Raw genomic sequence first — 18,847 nt, forward strand, 5'->3', positions numbered from 1 at the left:
GAGTAGTGTGATGACATCTTGCACATCTTGAACTCAGGGGCACTCAATCACTGAGCCACATCCCCAGCCTAGTTTTGTACTTTATCAGAGACAGGTCTCAATGAGTTGCTTAGCAATTCACCATTGCTGAGGCTGGCTTTGAACTCACTATCCTCCTGTCTCTGCCTCCCAAGCTGCTGGGATTACAGTTTATTATTTGTTATTATTGTTAATCTCTTACTATGCCTAATTTAAAAATGAACTTCATTACAGGTATGTATGTATAGGAGACAACACAGTATATGTAGGGTTTGGTATTGTCCACAGATTCAGGCACCAACTGGGGGGGTCTGAGACCATATTCCTTATGGATAAGGGGAGCTACTATAATCACTTACATACATATGACATTTGGAGGACTTCAACATGTATATCGGGAGGAGGGATACAATTCCATTCATAGCACTTCCTTTACCTGGCTAATGCCTACCTCTTATTTTAATTCCGTTCAGGTACCATTTTTCCAGGGAATCCTTGACAAATTCTCCCATATCCCCCTTACCACCTCACTCCAAGATAACAAATTATGCCTTCTTACCCCTTTCATGGCACTTGTAATTCTTGACTGAATTCCTGTAGGGCATGATGTAACATGGGGCATGTTGCACCAGAAAAGAGGAAACTTAACTTGCTGGCTGCTACCCGCTTCCCAGTCCTGGGGCCACATGTGGCTAAGAGAGCACCTAACAATTAGCCAGAAGGTATTGCCATGGATAGGCTCAGAACCCTTCTGCCCTCATGAACACTCCTGTCTCCCATTACTGCCTGTAGGATGGGTGTAGATGTAAATTCTCCCCATCCTGTTGACCTTTACCCTGATTGGCTCCTGTACATTATATTAGCTATGTGTGTTTTCTCATTAAAGGAGATCCTGCTTTGACTGTTCTCCCTGGTGTGTCTGATTTTCCTCCGGGAGGGAGGGCTGGGTATGGGTGCCAGTCGACCTTTACCTTTCTTGGTTCCTCCTGGTCCGGGCGTGCTCCCCCAATCTCTCCCGGGGGCTAAAAACTCCGACAAATTCCTAGAGGGTCAGGACTGTGTTTCACTCTAGGAAACCTATGACAGTGCCTTTCTCGTGGCAGACTGTCAATGATGCTTTTGAAAACCTATGAAATTTGCCAGATTATATTGTTATATTGTATGCATGTACGAATATGTAAGAAAATTAAAAACAAAAATGTATGTAAGGAAAAGTATTGTCCTCCTGGTTAAATAAAGCCTGGAATCTTCAAAGCTGACGTTGGCACAGACCAATCAGGGCGCTGTGCCCTTACGGCGTGGTCTAGACGGCTCCTGGGCCGTTGCCTAGTAACCATCGCCCAGGGAGGTGAGAAGCGCAAAGAGCGACCACCCGGAGTCCAATCAGGACCCTGCCTTACGGGAGCCAATAGAAGCCTCGACAGTCGCTCACCCACGCCGGACTACACTTCCCGTGATGCCCCGCCGCCTCGGCCAGGCGGCTGCCGTAAAGCTGTTCGTTCGCACGACGCTGGTCCCAGCTCAGCGCCTCTCCGCACTCCTCTGGCGCTACAGCCCCCGACGTGCCAGAGCAAAGTTCTCGACCGCGCTCCCTCCGCGGCAGGGCGTCCTCCCGCTCCGGCAGCCGGGGTACCCAAGTGGGTCGTGGCGGCATCATCCTCAGGCCGGGCCGCGGGGGGAGGGGGCGGCCTGGAGGCAGTGGCGGGGTCAGCACGGTCCGCGCCGGCGGGGCCATGGAGCCCAGGGAGTCGGGGAAGGTAGGACTGGAAGGGCCCGGGGGCGCCCACTCCCTTCCCGCGGACCCCTGCCTAGGCTCTGTCTGAGCGGGACAGTACGGGAGAAGTGCCGGCAGCTGAGCCAGCCCTGCAGGGAAGGGCTTGCCCTCCCGCGCTTCCTCCGCACTTCGGCGGCTGCCTCTGGGATGGACGCCACCCCTCGGGTTCTCGCATCTTCCCGCTCCCTTGCTAGCGCCTGGCCGGCCGCCCTCCGGCCAGATGACCGCTCTGCTGGCGCCGGCTGGGGGGACCGGTCCAGTGCAGTGCTGGGAAAGTGCTACGTGTCTCCGTTCACCGTCGCTGCGGTCTGGAGGGGGCCCAGGTGGTTTTAAGGCTTTGAGGCTGGTTAAGACGCCAGTGGGAGCCAAAGGGTGGGGATCGAGAGGCGGGGTGAGAGCCGGCCCTGCCTACATCCTGCTTCCCCAGAAAGAGCTGAAAAGCGGGGGTGAGGGGGTATCTGGCATGTTTCTTGCCCACTTCTCTCTAGATTATCAACTTCGTGGAGCATCTGGGCTTTGCTTAGAAGCATATTCCACAAACTTGTTTGAGGCTTTGGGCAAGAGGATCTTTGAGTTGGAAGAGGTGGGAGAAAGTGCTTGGAAACAGTTAAGGGTTGTTAGAGCTCCGAGGCAGTGTCAGCCTCAGCGTCAAAGAACCCCGTGATTGTAGGCACATTAACTTTGAGACAGTGGCAGCTTCTGGGATTAAGATCTTTCTGGATGTTCTTTGCAGCCAATTCCTTTTTTGGAGCGGGAAGCTCAGGCATGCCAGGCAAGTGCTCTACCATTGAGATTTGTCCCCAGTTCTTGAGGATTGTATTTTTATGGCACAGGGAATTCTCTCAGCAAACATTTTCAAGTGTTTATTGAGTCTCTTTCTTGAAAGGAAAAAAAAAGTGTCCATTTAATAAAGACTTTGTTCATTGAGTAAGATGCCTGAAGGAGCCCTCCAGAAATACTTACCTTAGGAATTCGAACACACCCCAGAAAGAAGGAATAGGAGGATATCCAGGAAAAAAAGATTCCTGGAAAGACTGGAAAGTCTTTGCAAATCTAGCACCTGGCTGGCTAGGCGCTGGAAGACTTGCAAAAACACTCCTTGCTTAAGCACCTTTTCCATCTTCCTTCCCTCCACAAGCTACAATGATGCGTTTTTCACACTGAGCCACATACACAGTCTCCAGGCCAAGACAATAAAGTCAATAGGACCTAAAGAAAGATTGGAAGGAACTATGTGCCAGCATTTTGTTAAGCACTTTGGGGAATACAAAAAAGGAAAAGGAAATGCCCTTACCCTTAGATAATATCCCCAGATTAGTTTAGATTGAACCTGAATTTAGATGAGGAGGGGCAAAATTTAAGGGAAAGAGGGTAAAAAAAATAATAATAACTTGACAAGCAGGGCAAGCCTGTAGTCCCTGCATTCAGGAATCTCAGGCCAGCCTGAATGACACAGTGAGACTCCTGAGACTCTAGGGGGAAAAAAAAAGTAAGAAAGAAAAAGGCATTAAAATTGGAATTAGTGAATTGAGTTGATTTAAACTGTTCCAGTCAATGGTAGGCTTTAGCCTTTAACAGGAAGAGAAGAATAAAAATATTTGGGAAATGGAGTAGGAATTGATGTCCTTCTGGGATCCAACCACTAATTTCACCCTTGATTCTAATCCTCTGTCTCCATCCTGGGAATTGATGATACCTAGAACCTTCTGCATGCTAAGCAAGCACTCTACCAATAAGCTACACCCCAGCTCTTTTTACTTATTTTGAACTCACCAAGTTGCCCAGGCTGACCTTGAACTTTCAATCCTCCTGCCTCAGCCTCTGGAGTAGCTGCGATTACAGGTGTGACTATCATACCCCGCTACTCTTGATTCTAATCTTTGATTGCAGAGTATCTCAAAAATATGCTCACCCTTCCTAAGTATATTTGTTTTCTACCCTAATAAATAAGAATATTATCCAAAAATGAAATAAATTGATTGTAAAACCAACTGGCAATGTGAGATGTGCTACAAATGAATGACAAGGCAATGGCCTGGGTAGACTGTGGTTTTGGGGGACTCAAAGTTGGTAGCTAGGGGTTCTCTTGAGGTGGCAACTTGGTCAATTATTAGAATCTTCTATAGATGCTATTTTGTGACATTGGTTAACTGAAAGCAATCTTGGGCCATTGGATGGCAGTAGGATATCTCACTGTTGGTGGAATGATGGATAGAGGGCACCCAGCACTTTTGTCCCACTGAGCCACATCCCTACATCCCCAGCCCTATTTTGTATTTTATTTAGAGACAGCATCTCACTTGAGTTGCTTAGTGTCTCATTTTTGCTCAGGCTGGCTTTGAACTCGCAATCCTCCTGCATCAGCCTCCTGAGCTGCTGGGATTACAGGCATGTGCTGCTGCACCTGGCTCTTTAAAAAAAAAAAGTTCTGCTCTCGTACTTATAGCGTAGTTGTCTGTCACTGCCTGATGGATTTTAATCTCTCTTCATATCTTTGGTTCACCTCACAGCAAGCACATAGAAACACTGAAATAAGCCAGGCATGGTGGTGCACGCCTATAATCCTAGCAGTTTGGGAAACTGAGGCAGGAGGATTGCAAATTCAAAGCCAGCCTCCAAATCTTAGTGAGATCCTGTTTCAAAATTTAAAATGCAAAGGGCTGGGGGTGTAGCTCAGTGGTAAGTGCCCTTGAATTCAATTCGTGATACAAAAACACAAACAAAAACCACTTAAATAATGGATGTATGTTGACTGAAAAAATGAATTAAGTGCCCATGAAATTCTTTATAATGTGGTATCAGAGAAAGGGGTGGTGCTGGTGAAGGAAGTTATAAAATAAGCCAATCAGCATTGGTTTCCTGAGTGCCACCTACTAAAAAGGGAAATAAAGCATTCCCAGCTCTAGGGAAGGAGCACTGGCTGGGGCCAGGTGATGAAATCCCTCATGAAAGATGGAATTGAATAGAACCCTGGTGGGCAGGTTAGCTCTAAGTAGAGGGAGGAAATGGTCAATCATGGGATCTAAAGATGGGTAGGTGAAGAGGAAAGGTGCATGGTAGGTTGAATGATTACAATGGTACTAATCTGGCTGGAAGGAAGACTCCTGGTGGGGAAGCCCTGAGATACAGATTGAGGCTCTTTGGTACCAAGCTGAGAAGCGAGAGCTTCATCCTGTAGATGGTAGGAATCACTAAAATAGAATTTCCAAAGCCACTTCTTACCCTCTATAGATAAGGAATTCCTTTTATTTAAGCAGATTTGTTTCCTTTACATTGCCAATCATCCAGAAACAGAAGGCTCTTGCCATAATGTTTAAAAGAGGGGTGCCAGGTTTTAGTGTGGTCACTTTTGCTGGGAGTACACCTCTTTATCATCCGGACAGTCCAAGCCACACTCCTGGTTGTGCGGCTAAGGTGATGGGGCTCACTGGCCCTCATATGCTTACCCCTTAGCCCTGGGGGAAAGGTGTGAATAGGGAGCCCTGCTTGTCCTTGGTCACAGGCATTGTATTTTATTTTTATTTTTTAAATTTGATTTAATTTAATTTTTTATTAGTTACACATGACAGTACAATGATCTTGACATTTCATACATTTGAGTCAAATGGGGTATAATTTCTCAATTTTCTGATTGTGCAGGTTGCAGAATCACATTGGTCATACAGTCACATATATACATACAGCAATAATAATGTCTATTCTGCTGCCCTTCCTATCCCCCCTTCCTCTCCCCTCCCCTCCCCTCCCCTCCCATGGTCACAGGCATTTTAACCTACTCCAGTAGGAGCAGGGAGGCCTCCGGTCCTGGTGTGCAGCCGGCTTCCTGGGTTATGCCTTCCACATAATCTTGGGGTCCCCTCCTTGGCCCTCCTCCACTGTTTTCATGTTCAAGGCCCTGTTCCTGTGTACCTCCTTTGAATGCAGGCTATTCTGCAGTAGCTTTTGGAGATCGAATCATATTTTACTTTGGAAGACTCTCTCCACACAAGTAGTTATTTAAAGCATACATTTTACAGTACAATTCCATGTCTGTTTTTAAACATATTCATAGACAAAATAATACTGAATGTTAAAAGTAATTCTATTTCAGTGATGGGAATATGGGGATCTTAAAATGTGTTTTTTTTTTTAATATATTTTTTAGTTATACATGGACACAATATCTTTATTTTATTTATTTTTATGTGGTGCTGAGGCTTGAACCCAGGGCCTCGCACGTGCGAGGCAAGCGCTCTACCACTGAGCCACAACCCCAGCCCCTTAAAATGTGTTTTTCTGGGGCTGGGGACATAGCTCAGTTGGTAGAGTGCTTGCCTCGCATGCACAAGGCCCTGGGTTCAATCTCTGGCACCACAAAAAAAAAAAAAGAGAGAGAAAATGTGTTTTTCTACTTATTTTCTACATTTTCTGAACATGTTTTAATTCTTAAGAAAATGCTCAAATTATTTTTGAATTTATATTAGCAGCTGATTAGAACTACCCGTATAGTTTTTCTCAAGAAGCATATTCCATGTGAGCTAAAATAGATGTATCATTTATTTTAAGTGGCATGCTTCCATTTCCCAAAATGTTGTTTTTCTCTGGATTTCCTGTGCCTGAACCTTTGAGGATTTAGTAGTGGAACTGGGTTGTCCCAGCTTTGCTCTCCGCCAAGTAAGGATTCCGTTTTCTTGGATCTGCCCAGTTACTACTTTTTCATCTGCTTTTCACTTTCCAAATTTATGTTCTATTGTGTCTTCTTTGTGCTCCCCATCCTGGAGCAGCTTTGTTTTTTTTTGGGGGGGGGGGTGGGGGTGTTCTTTTAAATTCACAGGGAACAAAGACAATCAGATGAGCTCGTTAAGGGGCCATCTTAATGTGGAAGACCCCCAGAGCTTCTCTGCAAGCCACACAGATGCCAGATGTCAATCTCAGCTCTAAAGCTTTGCCTGACTTGACCATCAACTTCATTCATAGATACAGTTCTTTCAACTACTTCTAGAAATCTGAAACATCTTCCAGGGTGAAAATTTATCATGTCCAAGATTTTGTAAAAGAAGGGGCTGGGGTTGTGGCTCAGTGGTATTTCTAGTACGTGTGAAGCAGGGGGTTTGATCCTCAGCACCACATTAAAAAATAAAATAAAGGTATTGTATCCATCTATAAATAAATATATTTTTTGAAAAAAGATTTGCTGGGACTGGGGTTGTGGCTCAGTGGAGAGCACTTGCCTAGCATGTGTGAGGTTCGATTCTCAGCACCACATGTAAGTAAATAAATAAATAAATAAAGGTCCATCAGCAACTCTGTGTGTGTGTGTGTATGTGTGTGTGTAAATTTCTTCAAAAAATAATTTCTGAGGGCTGGGGTTGTGGCTCAGTGACAGCACTTGCTTTGCATATGTGAGGCACTGGGTTTGATCCTCAGCACCACATTAAAAATAAATAAATGAACAAAATAAAGATATTGTGCCCATGTATAACTAAAAAAGTATTTTTTTAAAAAAGATTTTCTTGGGCTGGGATGTGGCTCAAGCAGTAGCGCGCTCGCCTGGCATGCGTGCGGCCCGGATTCGATCCTCAGCACCACATACAAACAAAGATGTTGTGTCCGCTGAAAAACTAAAAAATAAATATTAAAATTCTTTTAAAAAAAAGAGATTTTCTGAAAGAGTGTGCCATAAATTGTAAATAAATCCTTGGCAGAGAGATAATGGGGAGTGTGGGAAGCAGGTGAGGAGCTGCAGGGAAACATCTGGAAGTTCTTCAGTCAGCTCTCTTTATGGCTGTACTTCGTTTCACTGAGTGGCACTTGAAGAACAACGTGCCTTATTTTCACTGTGATTTGCACCCAGGGAGTGAGTAGGTCATGCATGTAAATTGACTGTGCCTCCACCCCCAACCCCAAAGCTGGTAAATTCCCAGAGTAGGGGCGCCTTGGGTGGTTGTGAACACTGTATGGAAGGCCGATCTCAGGAAGAAGTTGGTACTTCACAGGTGTCATTTTTCCTTGCAGGCTCCTGTGACATTTGATGATATCACAGTGTACTTGCTCCAGGAGGAATGGATGCTGCTGAGTCAGCAGCAGAAGGACTTCTATGGTTCTGACAAGCTGGTGCCACCACTTGGTATGGATTTCTACATGTCTCCACCACTGTCAGTGTAGATCCCCAACCAGGACAGTGTGATATCCCCAACCAGGCCAAGACATATTGGAGAATTTTCTGGGGCCACTGTACTACTGAGCTACATCCCCAGCCCTTTATTTATTTATTTATTTATTTATTTATTTATTTTGAGACATGGTCTCCTTAAATGGCTGAGGTCCTTGCTAAGTTACTGAGGCCGGCCTCAAACTTTTAACCCTGCTGCCTAAGCCTCTGAGTTGTTGGGATTAAGGTGTGTCCCTTTGTAGGAATTTTTACATGACTCCTCTGCTCAGTCTCACATCTTACTTTCCTGCAAACTACACACCACCCTTTCCCTTCTCCCCTTAAATTAATGAGGAGATTAGAGAAGTCTGGCTTGCCAAGGATACCTTGAGGTCTGTCTTCTGGATGCCTCAGAATATCCCCCCAGTAGAAAGACTAGTCTGTGAATCTGCGAAGATCATAGGGCCATGGGGTTAGTAAATAGTAGTGGGAAGAGCAGCAGACTTGCTATGGAAATCTGGTCTCTCTTCCAATTCTGCCACTGGATACTGGCATTCCTTTTGCCTTTTTAAGCCTTGGTCATTCTCTTAGAATTGCCTAGAGATTTAATGAGATTAAACAGTTTAAAACTTTGTACAAATGTAGGTATCTTTCATCTCCTCTATTTTTTTTTTAATTTATGTTTAGTTGTAGTTAGACACAATAGCTTTGTTTTATTTATTTATTTATTTTTATGTGGTGCTGAGGATCAAACCCAGAGCCTCACATGCACTAGGCAAGCTCTCTACTGCTGAGCACAACCCCAGCCCATCCTTTATTTTTTAAATGCTTTTTTCTATGCTTCTGAGGGTAGATTTTCTGTACCAAGGAAAGAGTGGTTGTATCAACATGTGTATGTTGTATTGTGCAGGTTGAGCATTCCTAATCCAAAAATTGAAAACATGAAATGCCCACAAAGTCTAGAACTTTTTTTTTAAGAGTCACCTGCACTCAAAAGATTTTGGATTTCATGCCATATGCAGTGGCACATGCCTGTAATCCCAGTGACTTGGGAGGCTGAAATAGAAGGATCACAAGTTTAAGGCCAGCTTGAGCAACTTAATGAGACCCTGTCTCAAAATAAAATAAATAAAATTTTTAAAAAAGAATTGAGAGTGTAGCTCAGTGGTAGAGCACCTCTAGGCTCAGTCCCCAGCACCAGAAAAAGAAAGAAAAAGTTTTGGATTCCAGAGCTTTCTGGATTTTGAATTTTCAGATTAAGGGTGCTAAGCTAGTAAAGTCTTTGCAAATGTTCCAAAAACGGAAATACTTTGGACACCAAGCTTTTCAGGTGAGGGGAGCCAACCTGTATTCCCTGACTGCAGTTGGATGACTATCTCCCATGCCTTTATCTTCTCTTTCCATGAAGAAAAAATGAAGGCATGGTAAGAGCAAAGAGCTTTCTATTGGTGGAGAGGTTGCAGCTGGGTTGGTCTTTCTGTGCCTGCTAAAGGGACAGGAAAACCATGGATTCTCCTAAGCCAGAAGTTGCATAGTAGCAGCTCAGATTAGACTTAAAGATTATAGTTGTTTTGTTTTGCCCCATTTTTACTCCCAACTTTCAGGTCCAAGTTTTCAAATTTCTGCTCCACTCTCTGCTCCTGAATATCACAATAACCTTGGCTAAAAGCCACCAGCAATACCCATGCCACTTCTTGAATGCTGTCTACCAGATTAAGAAGTTCATTGCTTTTAAAATCAGCCTCACAGAAAGTCTCTAGACATGGGCAAAATGAAGACAGTTTCTCAGCCAGAACATAACACAAAGGGCCTCTACTCCAAATTCCAATAGAGTCATCCTCTGAACCCTCTTGAGCCCTATCTTTAATGTCCATGGTCCTATTGGCATTCTGGTCTTCTGACCTCCACTAGAATCAGCCATTAAGCTCCGCTTACAACAACCTAAAGCATTTCCAGCTTGCACTGTTAAATATCTCAAAATTCCTCTCACCAATTCAAAAAAGCTCAGAAAACTTCGAACCACAGGATCAGGTTAGGCATAACAATGACCCTACTTCTCAGTACCAATTTCTGTTTCAGTCAGCTTTTTCACTGCTCTGATTAAAAGACCCAACCAAACACTTGTAGAGGAGGAAAAGTTTATTTGAGGGCTCATGGTTTCAGAGGTCTCGATCCATAGACAGCAGAGTCCATTCCTCAAAGCTTAAGGTGAAGCAGAACATCATGGTAGATGAGTGTGATGGAAGGAGGCAGTTCACATCATGGTGATCAGGAATCAAGAGAGTGAGAGACTCCACTCTCCAGATAAAAATATATACCCCAAAGCCACATCCCCAAATAACCACTTCCTCCAGCCACACTCCACCTGCCTCCAGTCACCACTCAGTTAATCCCATCAGGAGTTAATTCACTGATTAGGTTAAGGCTATAACCCAGTCATTTGTCCTCCAAACTTTCTTGTTTTGTCTCAAACATAACAGCCATTAAGAATTTTCATATAAAAATAAGGATGTCTGGCTTCTCTTAACAAATGGGACTGTGTGGCAGCTCTGAGTCTGCATTCTGTGCAGTAGCCTTCTGGAACTGAGTAACCACTGCCCCCATCTACAGGGTCCTCTAGGCTGCCGCAACCTCCATGCCCAGTCCGGTTTCCTCAGTTGTAGTATCAGGTTCCCCTCACCATTTGGGCTTGAGAGCATCCAACTGAACCATTACATTTCACACTGTGTCCCCATTCTCTCAGGGTTCTCTCTGCAGAGTTTCCAAACTACTATGCTAAACCACCCGCTCCTGCTTTCCTCGTCCACAACTCCAAGAGAACACAATGTTGTGTTCACAATGCCAAGGAAGGACCCGACTTCATACTGGGCCTAGAGGCACACCCTTACTTGCTCTTCTCTATTTCCAACTCAGGCCCAACTGTTACCAGCCCTGAACTCTTCTGTGAGTTTGGGAAAGTGTCCAAGCCATGGCCAGGCAATGTCCAAGGCCAGAGGAGTCTCCTGGACCATCACCCCGGTGAGTGTGGCCTATGCCCCAGAGACAGAGCTCAGCAGGAGGGAACAGGGAGGGGTACCAGGACCATTCTCATCAGAGTACCTGACATATCTGCAAGTCTGCTCTTCCCCTGGGTGTCACCTTATCTGAATATGCACGCCTCTCCCAGTGTTCTTCTCTGCCCTCTTGGCTCCCTGTCTTTGATTTCTACCCTGAAGTATATGCTTATTGTTCCCAGAAGGTGTGGTTCTCTCATCTTCTACCATATTCCCAGTGCCTGTAATGATGCCTGGCACACAGTACATGTACCATAGGTAATCAGCAAATGAAGGAAGAGTGAAGAAATGAAGAAACAGCCGTCTGCTAAGTCCTAGAGATTTTTCTTTCCTCTCCTGTTTGATAAGCTTCTCTGCAGTTGGCTTAGCTAGAGCCAGGCCAGATGGCAACTTGTTATATAAGATGAGAGTTAACCCAACTCCCCCTATGGGAGAAGGACGTGGGGAATAAGCCTATATGATTTGAATCACAGAAGTTTGCTCTCCCTGTGGTTTCTCAAATGGACCATAGTCAGTGACTATAAAGAATCACAGAAGCCAAGTATGGGGATGCATACCCATAATCCTGGCTATTTCTGTCTGCTTGAGAGGCTGAGGCAGGAGGATTGCAAGTTCAAGGCCAACCTGGGCAACTGTCTCAAAATAAAAATGTCTGGGGCTGTACTGTGGTAGAGCTCTCCTGAGCTCAGCCCAAGTACTGTAAATAAACAAACAAGCAAATATATAAATAAATAAAGAGGCTCATTTGTTTTGTTTGATTTCACATCACATTTGGAGCCTGTTGACTGTGTTAACACTTTTGAGCTCTTGGGGTTAACTGTTTTATAGACAGGTCCATTGGTTTGGAGCCAATGTCTAGTTCTTGGCCACTGGCCATCTAAACTTATGTTAATACAGAAGAAATGGCTTTAGTGTGTTAGAGTTTCTAAGGTACATTTCAAGGAAGGAGGGAAAAAAGAAACTTCTAGTGCAGTTTGAAGAAGAAAATCCTCATGAGATTACGAGAGTCTTCACCTCTTTGGAAAGAGGAAGTTGGGTTTTGCTCAAGCCTGTGTCAGCTTCGCCAAGTAGAAGTGCAGCAGTCCCCTTGTCCATGGTGTCACTTCCTACTATTTCGTCACCTCGGCCAACCATGGCCAGTAACAAGCAGTAAGATACTTGAAGGAGAGAGAGATCACATTCTCATAACTTATGTTGTTATCATTATTCTACTTTATTATTGTTGTCAGTTTCTTATTGTGCCTAGTTTATAAATTAAACTGTATCCCATCCATGTATAGATAGGAAAAAACATAGTATATATAGTTTGGTGTCCATGGCCCAGGAATCCATGGGGACCTTGGAATGTACTCACTGTAGACCACAGGGGACCACTGTACTCAGAGATGGATCACAGCTTAGGTAAAACTATCTGGAGATAAAAATAGTGCCCAGGAGATAAGTAACTTTTGCCCTAAAGGTACAGGATGCTGATGCCTCTCTGTTAGGCCTACCACAGCAGGGGGCTCTTGGAGAGCAAGGAGTCTAGTTAACTGGCTTTAATGACCAAGTTTAACCCTGTGTTTTCTTATACCTATGTTCTTATCCAAAAGTAAGTTCTGAGAGCTGGGGGTGTGACTCAGTGATAGAGCACTTGCTTCATGTGCTCAGGGCCCTGGTTCAATCCCCAGTACTACAAAAGTAAGTAAATAATTAAGTTCTGAACCCCTGAAGATTGCACTGCTGTCTTAGCTTGTATTGATCAAAGTGCAAAGATCTTCCTTTGGCTGGGTGTATCTTTCCTTTAAATTGTTTTTTAAAAAGGGGTTTGCTTAAAACATGTCTGATACATATCTGTCAGCATATCCTACACACAACTAAACCAGTCAGGGTCACTTCAGGAGAATTGGGCTGGCACAAATTAATGACACACAGACAGAGAAAATACCTTTTTCTTTGGTTTCTGTCACCCCCAGACCCAGCTCCCACAAAGGAGGCACGGCAGGCAAGAAAGAGAGGTAGGCTATTCAAAAGAACACTCTATCCATATAAGGCAGAGGGGTCATGTTACAAGAGACAGCCCACTCCCATTGGGTAACACCCACTCCCAAAGCTGTGCTCCTCTGCTGAGCCGAAATGGGGATCCACCTGCCTCCTGGTCAGGGAAGCCAGTCTCCACATTTCCATCACTCAAAGCCAGGGGGTGCTCAGCTCCCAACAAGGATTTTTCTTCTGGATTAGGCAAGGTGGACCTGGGAACTCCAAGAAACTAGAAGTGGAGAATTCAAGTATGGTAGAGCTCCTACAAGAACACAGGCTGTGTCACTTTGGACTGAGCATGTGCTTTCCACCTTTCATAGCAGATCCACTGTGAATTGTGGGCTCTGATCATAGAATTTCAAAGCAAATTCCTTTTGTCTCTTCTTTTTAAAGGAAAAGATCAGGTGGGCTACATGGGAGAAATGGATGTGCAGGGTGCTACCAGGGAAGGTGGACTGTACGTGCCACCTCAGAAGAAAGCTTGCCTTGGCCGCTGCAGTGTGGAGAGTGACACCATCAAGGGAGACTGGACAGGGAGAAGCAAGAAACCTCTGAAACCCCGATCTATCCAGAAGTCATGGTTTGCACAGTTTCCATGGTTGATCATGAATGAGGAACAGACAGCTCTGTTTTGCTGTGCCTGCAGAGAATACCCATCTGTCAGGGACAAACGGTCAAGATTAATAGAAGGTTACACAGGACCATTCAAGGTGGAGACTCTCAAATATCATGCCAAGAGCAAAGCCCATATGTTCTGTGTCAATGCCCTGGCCGCCAGGGACCCCATCTGGGCAGCCCGTTTCCAGAGCATCAGGGATAGTTCTTCAGAGGTCCTGGCCAGCTCTGAGCACCTCTTCACAGCAGATTATCCCATGTTCTACCCCCCAGGGCCTCTGGAAGACTTTGATAGTATGGCCAACCTCCTGCCAAGCTCGAGAGCAGAACTAGAGGACCTTGGAGGGAGTGCAGCAAACCCTGCATTGTATCTAGACTGCATTTCAGATGTGAGACAAAAAGAAATCACCAGTGACATCTCTTCAGACATTAACATTTTGTGTAATGACACTATTGAATTCTGCAGTCAGGTAATACATACATAATGATTGAACTCAGGGGCACTCAACCACTGAGCCACATCCCCAGCCCTATTTTGTATGAGTCAGGGTCTCACTGAGTTACTTAGCCCCTCCCCATTGCTGAGGCTGGCTTTGAACTCTCAATCCTCTTGCCTCAGCCTCCCGAGCTGCTGGGATTACAGGCATCTGCCACCGCACCCAACTAGAACATCTAACTTCTGATATAAGGAATGATAATCTTTATCCAGAATCCAAAACCTACAAAATTCAAGAAATAATCCACAATCACACAGTGACCACAGAGCTCTTAAATAATCAGTATTTTTAAAATTTCAACTTCAACTTGTGGAGTGATGTAGCACTTTTAAACTCTGCAGAGTTTTTTCAAACATCTTGTACGATAGTTTGTCTAATGTTGTTAGGAAGCTGTGGAGCTGGTGTTAGTAACTCACCGTGTCAGGAGACGGAGCCTCAGGAGAAGTGTTGTAAATGTGGGACTCTGCCCAGGGCCCTTGACAACCTGCTCCTGCTTTCCTTCTGCTTCCTGTAGTGCTGCTTGGGTCCTAAACAACTCTAGCATTTGCCTTGTTTATTTTGAATTATAGTTTTCTGGAAAGTTGGTCTCTGAGGAAGCCGTGTTACTTGGAATTTTCCCCATTCTGAACTGTTGCGTGTGAGTAGAATGTTACTATCAACCACTGTTAGTGCTCCTTTGGGAGTCCAGCGAGAGTAGCCTGGGTGTGCCTCAGAGCTAGCACCATAAGGAACCCAGCTGAAATTAGTAAGCATGAATTTTTCCAGAGTCCTGAAAAACAGCAAAGTTTCTTTCTCGTTCTCTTTTTTTTTTTTTTTTTTCAGTATTGGAAGCCAATAAACAAGTCAAACCTTTATAATGAATTCCTTTAGCAGTAAGACATGCGTAAGCTTAGTCACTGATTATAAGTATCCATAATTCTTTTTGCTGTCTTTCTTCATGTCCCATAGGGAAAGCCCAGCCGACGCTCCCAGAGGCAGGCAATCCCCTCTGTAGTCATGGAAGAGCAGAGGGCACCCCTATTAGGACTCTAGAAGACAGGGTGCAGTTAGAGGCTCCACTGAAATTCCTACCCATGTGTTTTTGTTTTCTCCCAGGAGATCCTAGGATCTGACTGAGGCCTATTTGGTTTTACCTACTAATTCTGGGCCTCACAAATTTGATTCTTTGACTTCCAGTGAAGAAATTAATTCCTCAGCATGCATCTGGGTCTCCTGGTGGGCTTCTCAAAGGCTGCTGGAAGTGACAAGTGGTATCTGACTCCAAAGGTGAGCTGAGCAGCACTGCTCTCTGTTGCAGGACCCTCCTGAAGAGGGGCTGCTGGAGGTTCCTGTGGTGTCTGGGGAGCTCCCGGCAGTGTTTGAGGATGTGGCAGTGTATTTCACCCGGGAAGAGTGGGGCCTGCTGGACAAGTGGCAGAAGGAGCTGTACAGAGACGTGATGCGGATGAACTATGAGCTCTTGGCATCCCTGGGTAAAGCTTCCTGTAGTCTTTTTCATTTTTCCCCCCCAATATTGGAAATTAAATCCAGGGTCTTGTCAGCACTCTACCACTGAGCTACATCCCCAGCACTGTTTATTTTTTGAGACAGAATCTTGCTAAGTTGCTGAGGCTGTCCTTGAACTTGCAATCCTCCTCCCTCCGCCTCCTTAATTGCTAGCATTAATGCATGCACCGCCACATCTGGCTTCCTGTAGTCTTTTATATGCCAAAATCAATTGACTTCAGAACCCACATAAACATCTATGGCTTGTGGCCCTCTTCCCATTTCTGCTCTTCCCTTGTTGTGGGCAGAGAGGGTTCATGTCTTTTGTTACTCAGAACTCTCTCTGCTTTGGAATACTGTACTTTGTCACCTCTTCATCCATCTACCTGTCCATCCACCTGTCTGTCCTCCACCAAACACTTATGGAGTGTCTCCATAAGTGCTAATGAACAAGCGCAGACCAAGGCCTCTAATTTCAAGGGACTTATTTGAGAGGTAAACATTTAGATGAGAAACTGTCAAATGACACAGGCAACCTCCATAGGAGCTTCAAGAAAGACTGCCCTGGGGCCACTGAAGTAGGGCCCTGTCAATCTGGGTGTGGGAGGAAGGGATCAGGATCTCTTCACAGGGAGGATCTGTTTAAACAGTCAAAACTAGGTGCGCAGGAAGGAGGAAGGGCATCTTGCATGACAGCAGGAGCAAAGGCTGGAGGTAAAAGGGCCTCTCGGTGGGTCCCATGCTCCTGTCTGTGCAGCAGTGCTGAGGCTCCTCCATTTCACCCAGGTGCCAGCACAGGTTGGCAGCCTTGGGCATCAGTTCACTAGGTGAGGGCATGCAGCATGGAGAGTTATGGAGGTAGTGATGGCTACCGCATCATCCTCCCCTGTGTCTGTTTCTTCTTCACTTTCCCTCCTTCCTGCAGACTCCCAAGGTTCTTATGCAGCATAAGATGGGAAGACAGCTTTTCATCTTCCAGAGCTTGTATTTCTTTCTTTATTTTACCAGCCTATATCTAGTGTCACAGTAGAAGCTTGCCACAGCGGGCTGCTGTGTTAACTTAGGAATTGCAGCAATAACCCACGTCAGACTTCTGTAGACTTAAGCAGCAAGGATAATATGACTTCATTGATTTCATGCCCCTTTTTTTACACTCCAGCTAAGATCTGGACTATTTTCTAAATATTATTGCACTGTGTATTTGTTTTTAATAATTGTTCATCAGTCTTTTTACAGTGTGGTGATCAAACCCAGGCTTTGCACATGCTAGGCAAGTGCATGTGCACCACACCACAATTGTCCCTAATTCGTAAATGGCCTCCCAAACATTCAGAAATGGCTTAAGTCATGGTTTATTTTGTGGTGACAGAAGTTTCGTATTTGAGTCCAGGGCACTTGAACACAGTGTACCTTCAAAGACAGTTGCTACCCTGCTGTGCTGAGAAACAATGAGAACCAGAGGAAATTGATTTGTGAACGTATACACCGGCAAAAGTTGGGTTTTCCTTTAAAGTAACGCGCAGCAACACAGGAGCTCCTGTGAAGAGTTGTGAAAGGAACAGGTCGCTGTCACTGTGGAGAGCAGGCTCCTTGCAGTGCAGTGGGTGCTAGCTCTATCTTGTTTAGCCTGTACTTGATCCCACAGGTTTTGTATTTTGACACATGAGCTAAGCATTGTAAATTTTCTTTTCTTTGTTTTGAGTTAGGAAGTGGGGAAATGTTCACTAAGTAGGGGAAATTGGAGTATAGTTTAGACTTGGTGAAGTTTTGTTCAATGAGCAAAAAATATAATCAGAGGACGGGGAGCTAATTTGCTTGTGGGTTGGATCAGGAATTAGGAAGGCTTTATGGTGCCGCGACTAAAAGGCTCCAGGAAAAGTGGGCTGACTGGGCTGCACAAAATAACCACACAAGAGACATAAATACCTTTTTCTTTGGGGTCGCTGGGACGGCTCCTCTGACCTTAAGGGTCCACAGGGAGGGAGAGAGAGAGAAAGCACGGCTGACCCCTTTTATTGAGGGAAGCTATTCAAATGAGGCAAGAGGTCAGGTTTCAGGGGGCTGAGTCTATCTTCATGATGTCCACTGTCAGCAAGTTGACTGACGTCTGGGTAGGCCACACCCAAGGGCACAGTAAGAGAAGGGGACACATACAAGGCACTTCCATGGAACATGCTATCCTAAACAGGGCAAGGGGTTATATTACAAAGGAACAGGTGAGCATTTCTCCACCCATGGGGATGTAGCAAGACACATCCGGGCACGAAGACACAGTCACTCGAACCCTAGAAGAGCCAAGCAGTCTAGCAGCGTGGGTGCCTGATGCCACATCGCCCAGCAGGGGAGTTAACTCAGTCACGTGTGAGGTTGGTCTCCCACATTATGGAGAGTGGGCTTGTCCTGAACTGAAAGCAGTGCAGAGTCCTGGGTCTGAACCGCACTTGGGATCCCTGTGAGGTACTTCAGTTCAGTGTCCAGCCAGTCTCTCTTCACCCTCCTCCAACTTAAATACATTCTCTTGTTTGAAGTAAAAGCATGTTACGGAGCCTGGGAATTGTAAACATAGCCAGGCATATGTGATTTGTATGTTTAAAAGGAATCAGGCCAATAATTAGGGTAGAAAACAGTGTTAAAACATAGTGAAGATTCTCTAATCAATATTTTTACTTTGGATTATTTCTTTTAGTTGCCTACACTTGAGCTCCCTGTGGCAAGTGCTTTAAGAGTTAAAAAACAAATATTATTTTGCATTCTTTTAATTATTTTTTGGTAAGTAGAACTTCTTCTTGAAATGAACTCAGTTTTTGACTGCTTCTTATCAGAGTTTACAACTGAAAACACAATTAGAGTTTCAACTGAAAAAGAAAATGTTCTTTTAGAGTTAACACTATTGAGCCTGTTTTTAAACAGATAGTCTCAATTTAATACAGACAATGTTGATATTAATTTCTTTTCTTTTTTGGTCCTGGGGATTGAACTTAGAGGTGCTTAACCACTGAGCTACATCCTCAGCCTTATTTATTTATTTATTTATTTATTTTTGTGTTTTTTATAATTTATTTTAATTAGGTATATATGACAGAAAAATGCATTTTGATTCATTGTACACAATTGCAGCACAACTTTATATTTCTAGGGTTGTACACAATGTAGCATCACACCCTATGTGCAGTCATACATGTACCTAGGCTAATGATGTCCATCCCATTCCACTATCTTTCCTGCCCCCTGCACCCTCCCCACCCTCCTTCCCCTT

At 44.8% G+C, this 18,847-nt stretch overlaps 1 protein-coding gene across 1 annotated transcript in view; it reads left to right on the top strand.

Moving 5' to 3' along the window:
• The first annotated feature begins 1,529 nt into the window (after nucleotides 1-1,529).
• The window catches only part of Znf862 (zinc finger protein 862), a 31,903-nt gene continuing 14,585 nt past the window's right edge, over nucleotides 1,530-18,847 (top strand). The window contains exons 1-5 of the mRNA XM_046429815.2: nucleotides 1,530-1,775; nucleotides 7,787-7,898; nucleotides 10,836-10,940; nucleotides 13,388-14,079; nucleotides 15,404-15,578. Coding sequence (XP_046285771.1) covers nucleotides 1,752-1,775; nucleotides 7,787-7,898; nucleotides 10,836-10,940; nucleotides 13,388-14,079; nucleotides 15,404-15,578 — 1,108 coding nt within the window. The 5' untranslated portion in view covers nucleotides 1,530-1,751. The remainder of the gene's footprint in view (nucleotides 1,776-7,786; nucleotides 7,899-10,835; nucleotides 10,941-13,387; nucleotides 14,080-15,403; nucleotides 15,579-18,847) is intronic.

Source organism: Marmota monax, unplaced genomic scaffold (assembly GCF_021218885.2).
Source record: "Marmota monax isolate L192 unplaced genomic scaffold, Marmota_monax_Labrador192_F-V1.1 WCK01_AAM20220418_F8-fsc00193, whole genome shotgun sequence".
In the NCBI taxonomy this organism is placed as follows: Eukaryota; Metazoa; Chordata; class Mammalia; order Rodentia; family Sciuridae; genus Marmota; species Marmota monax.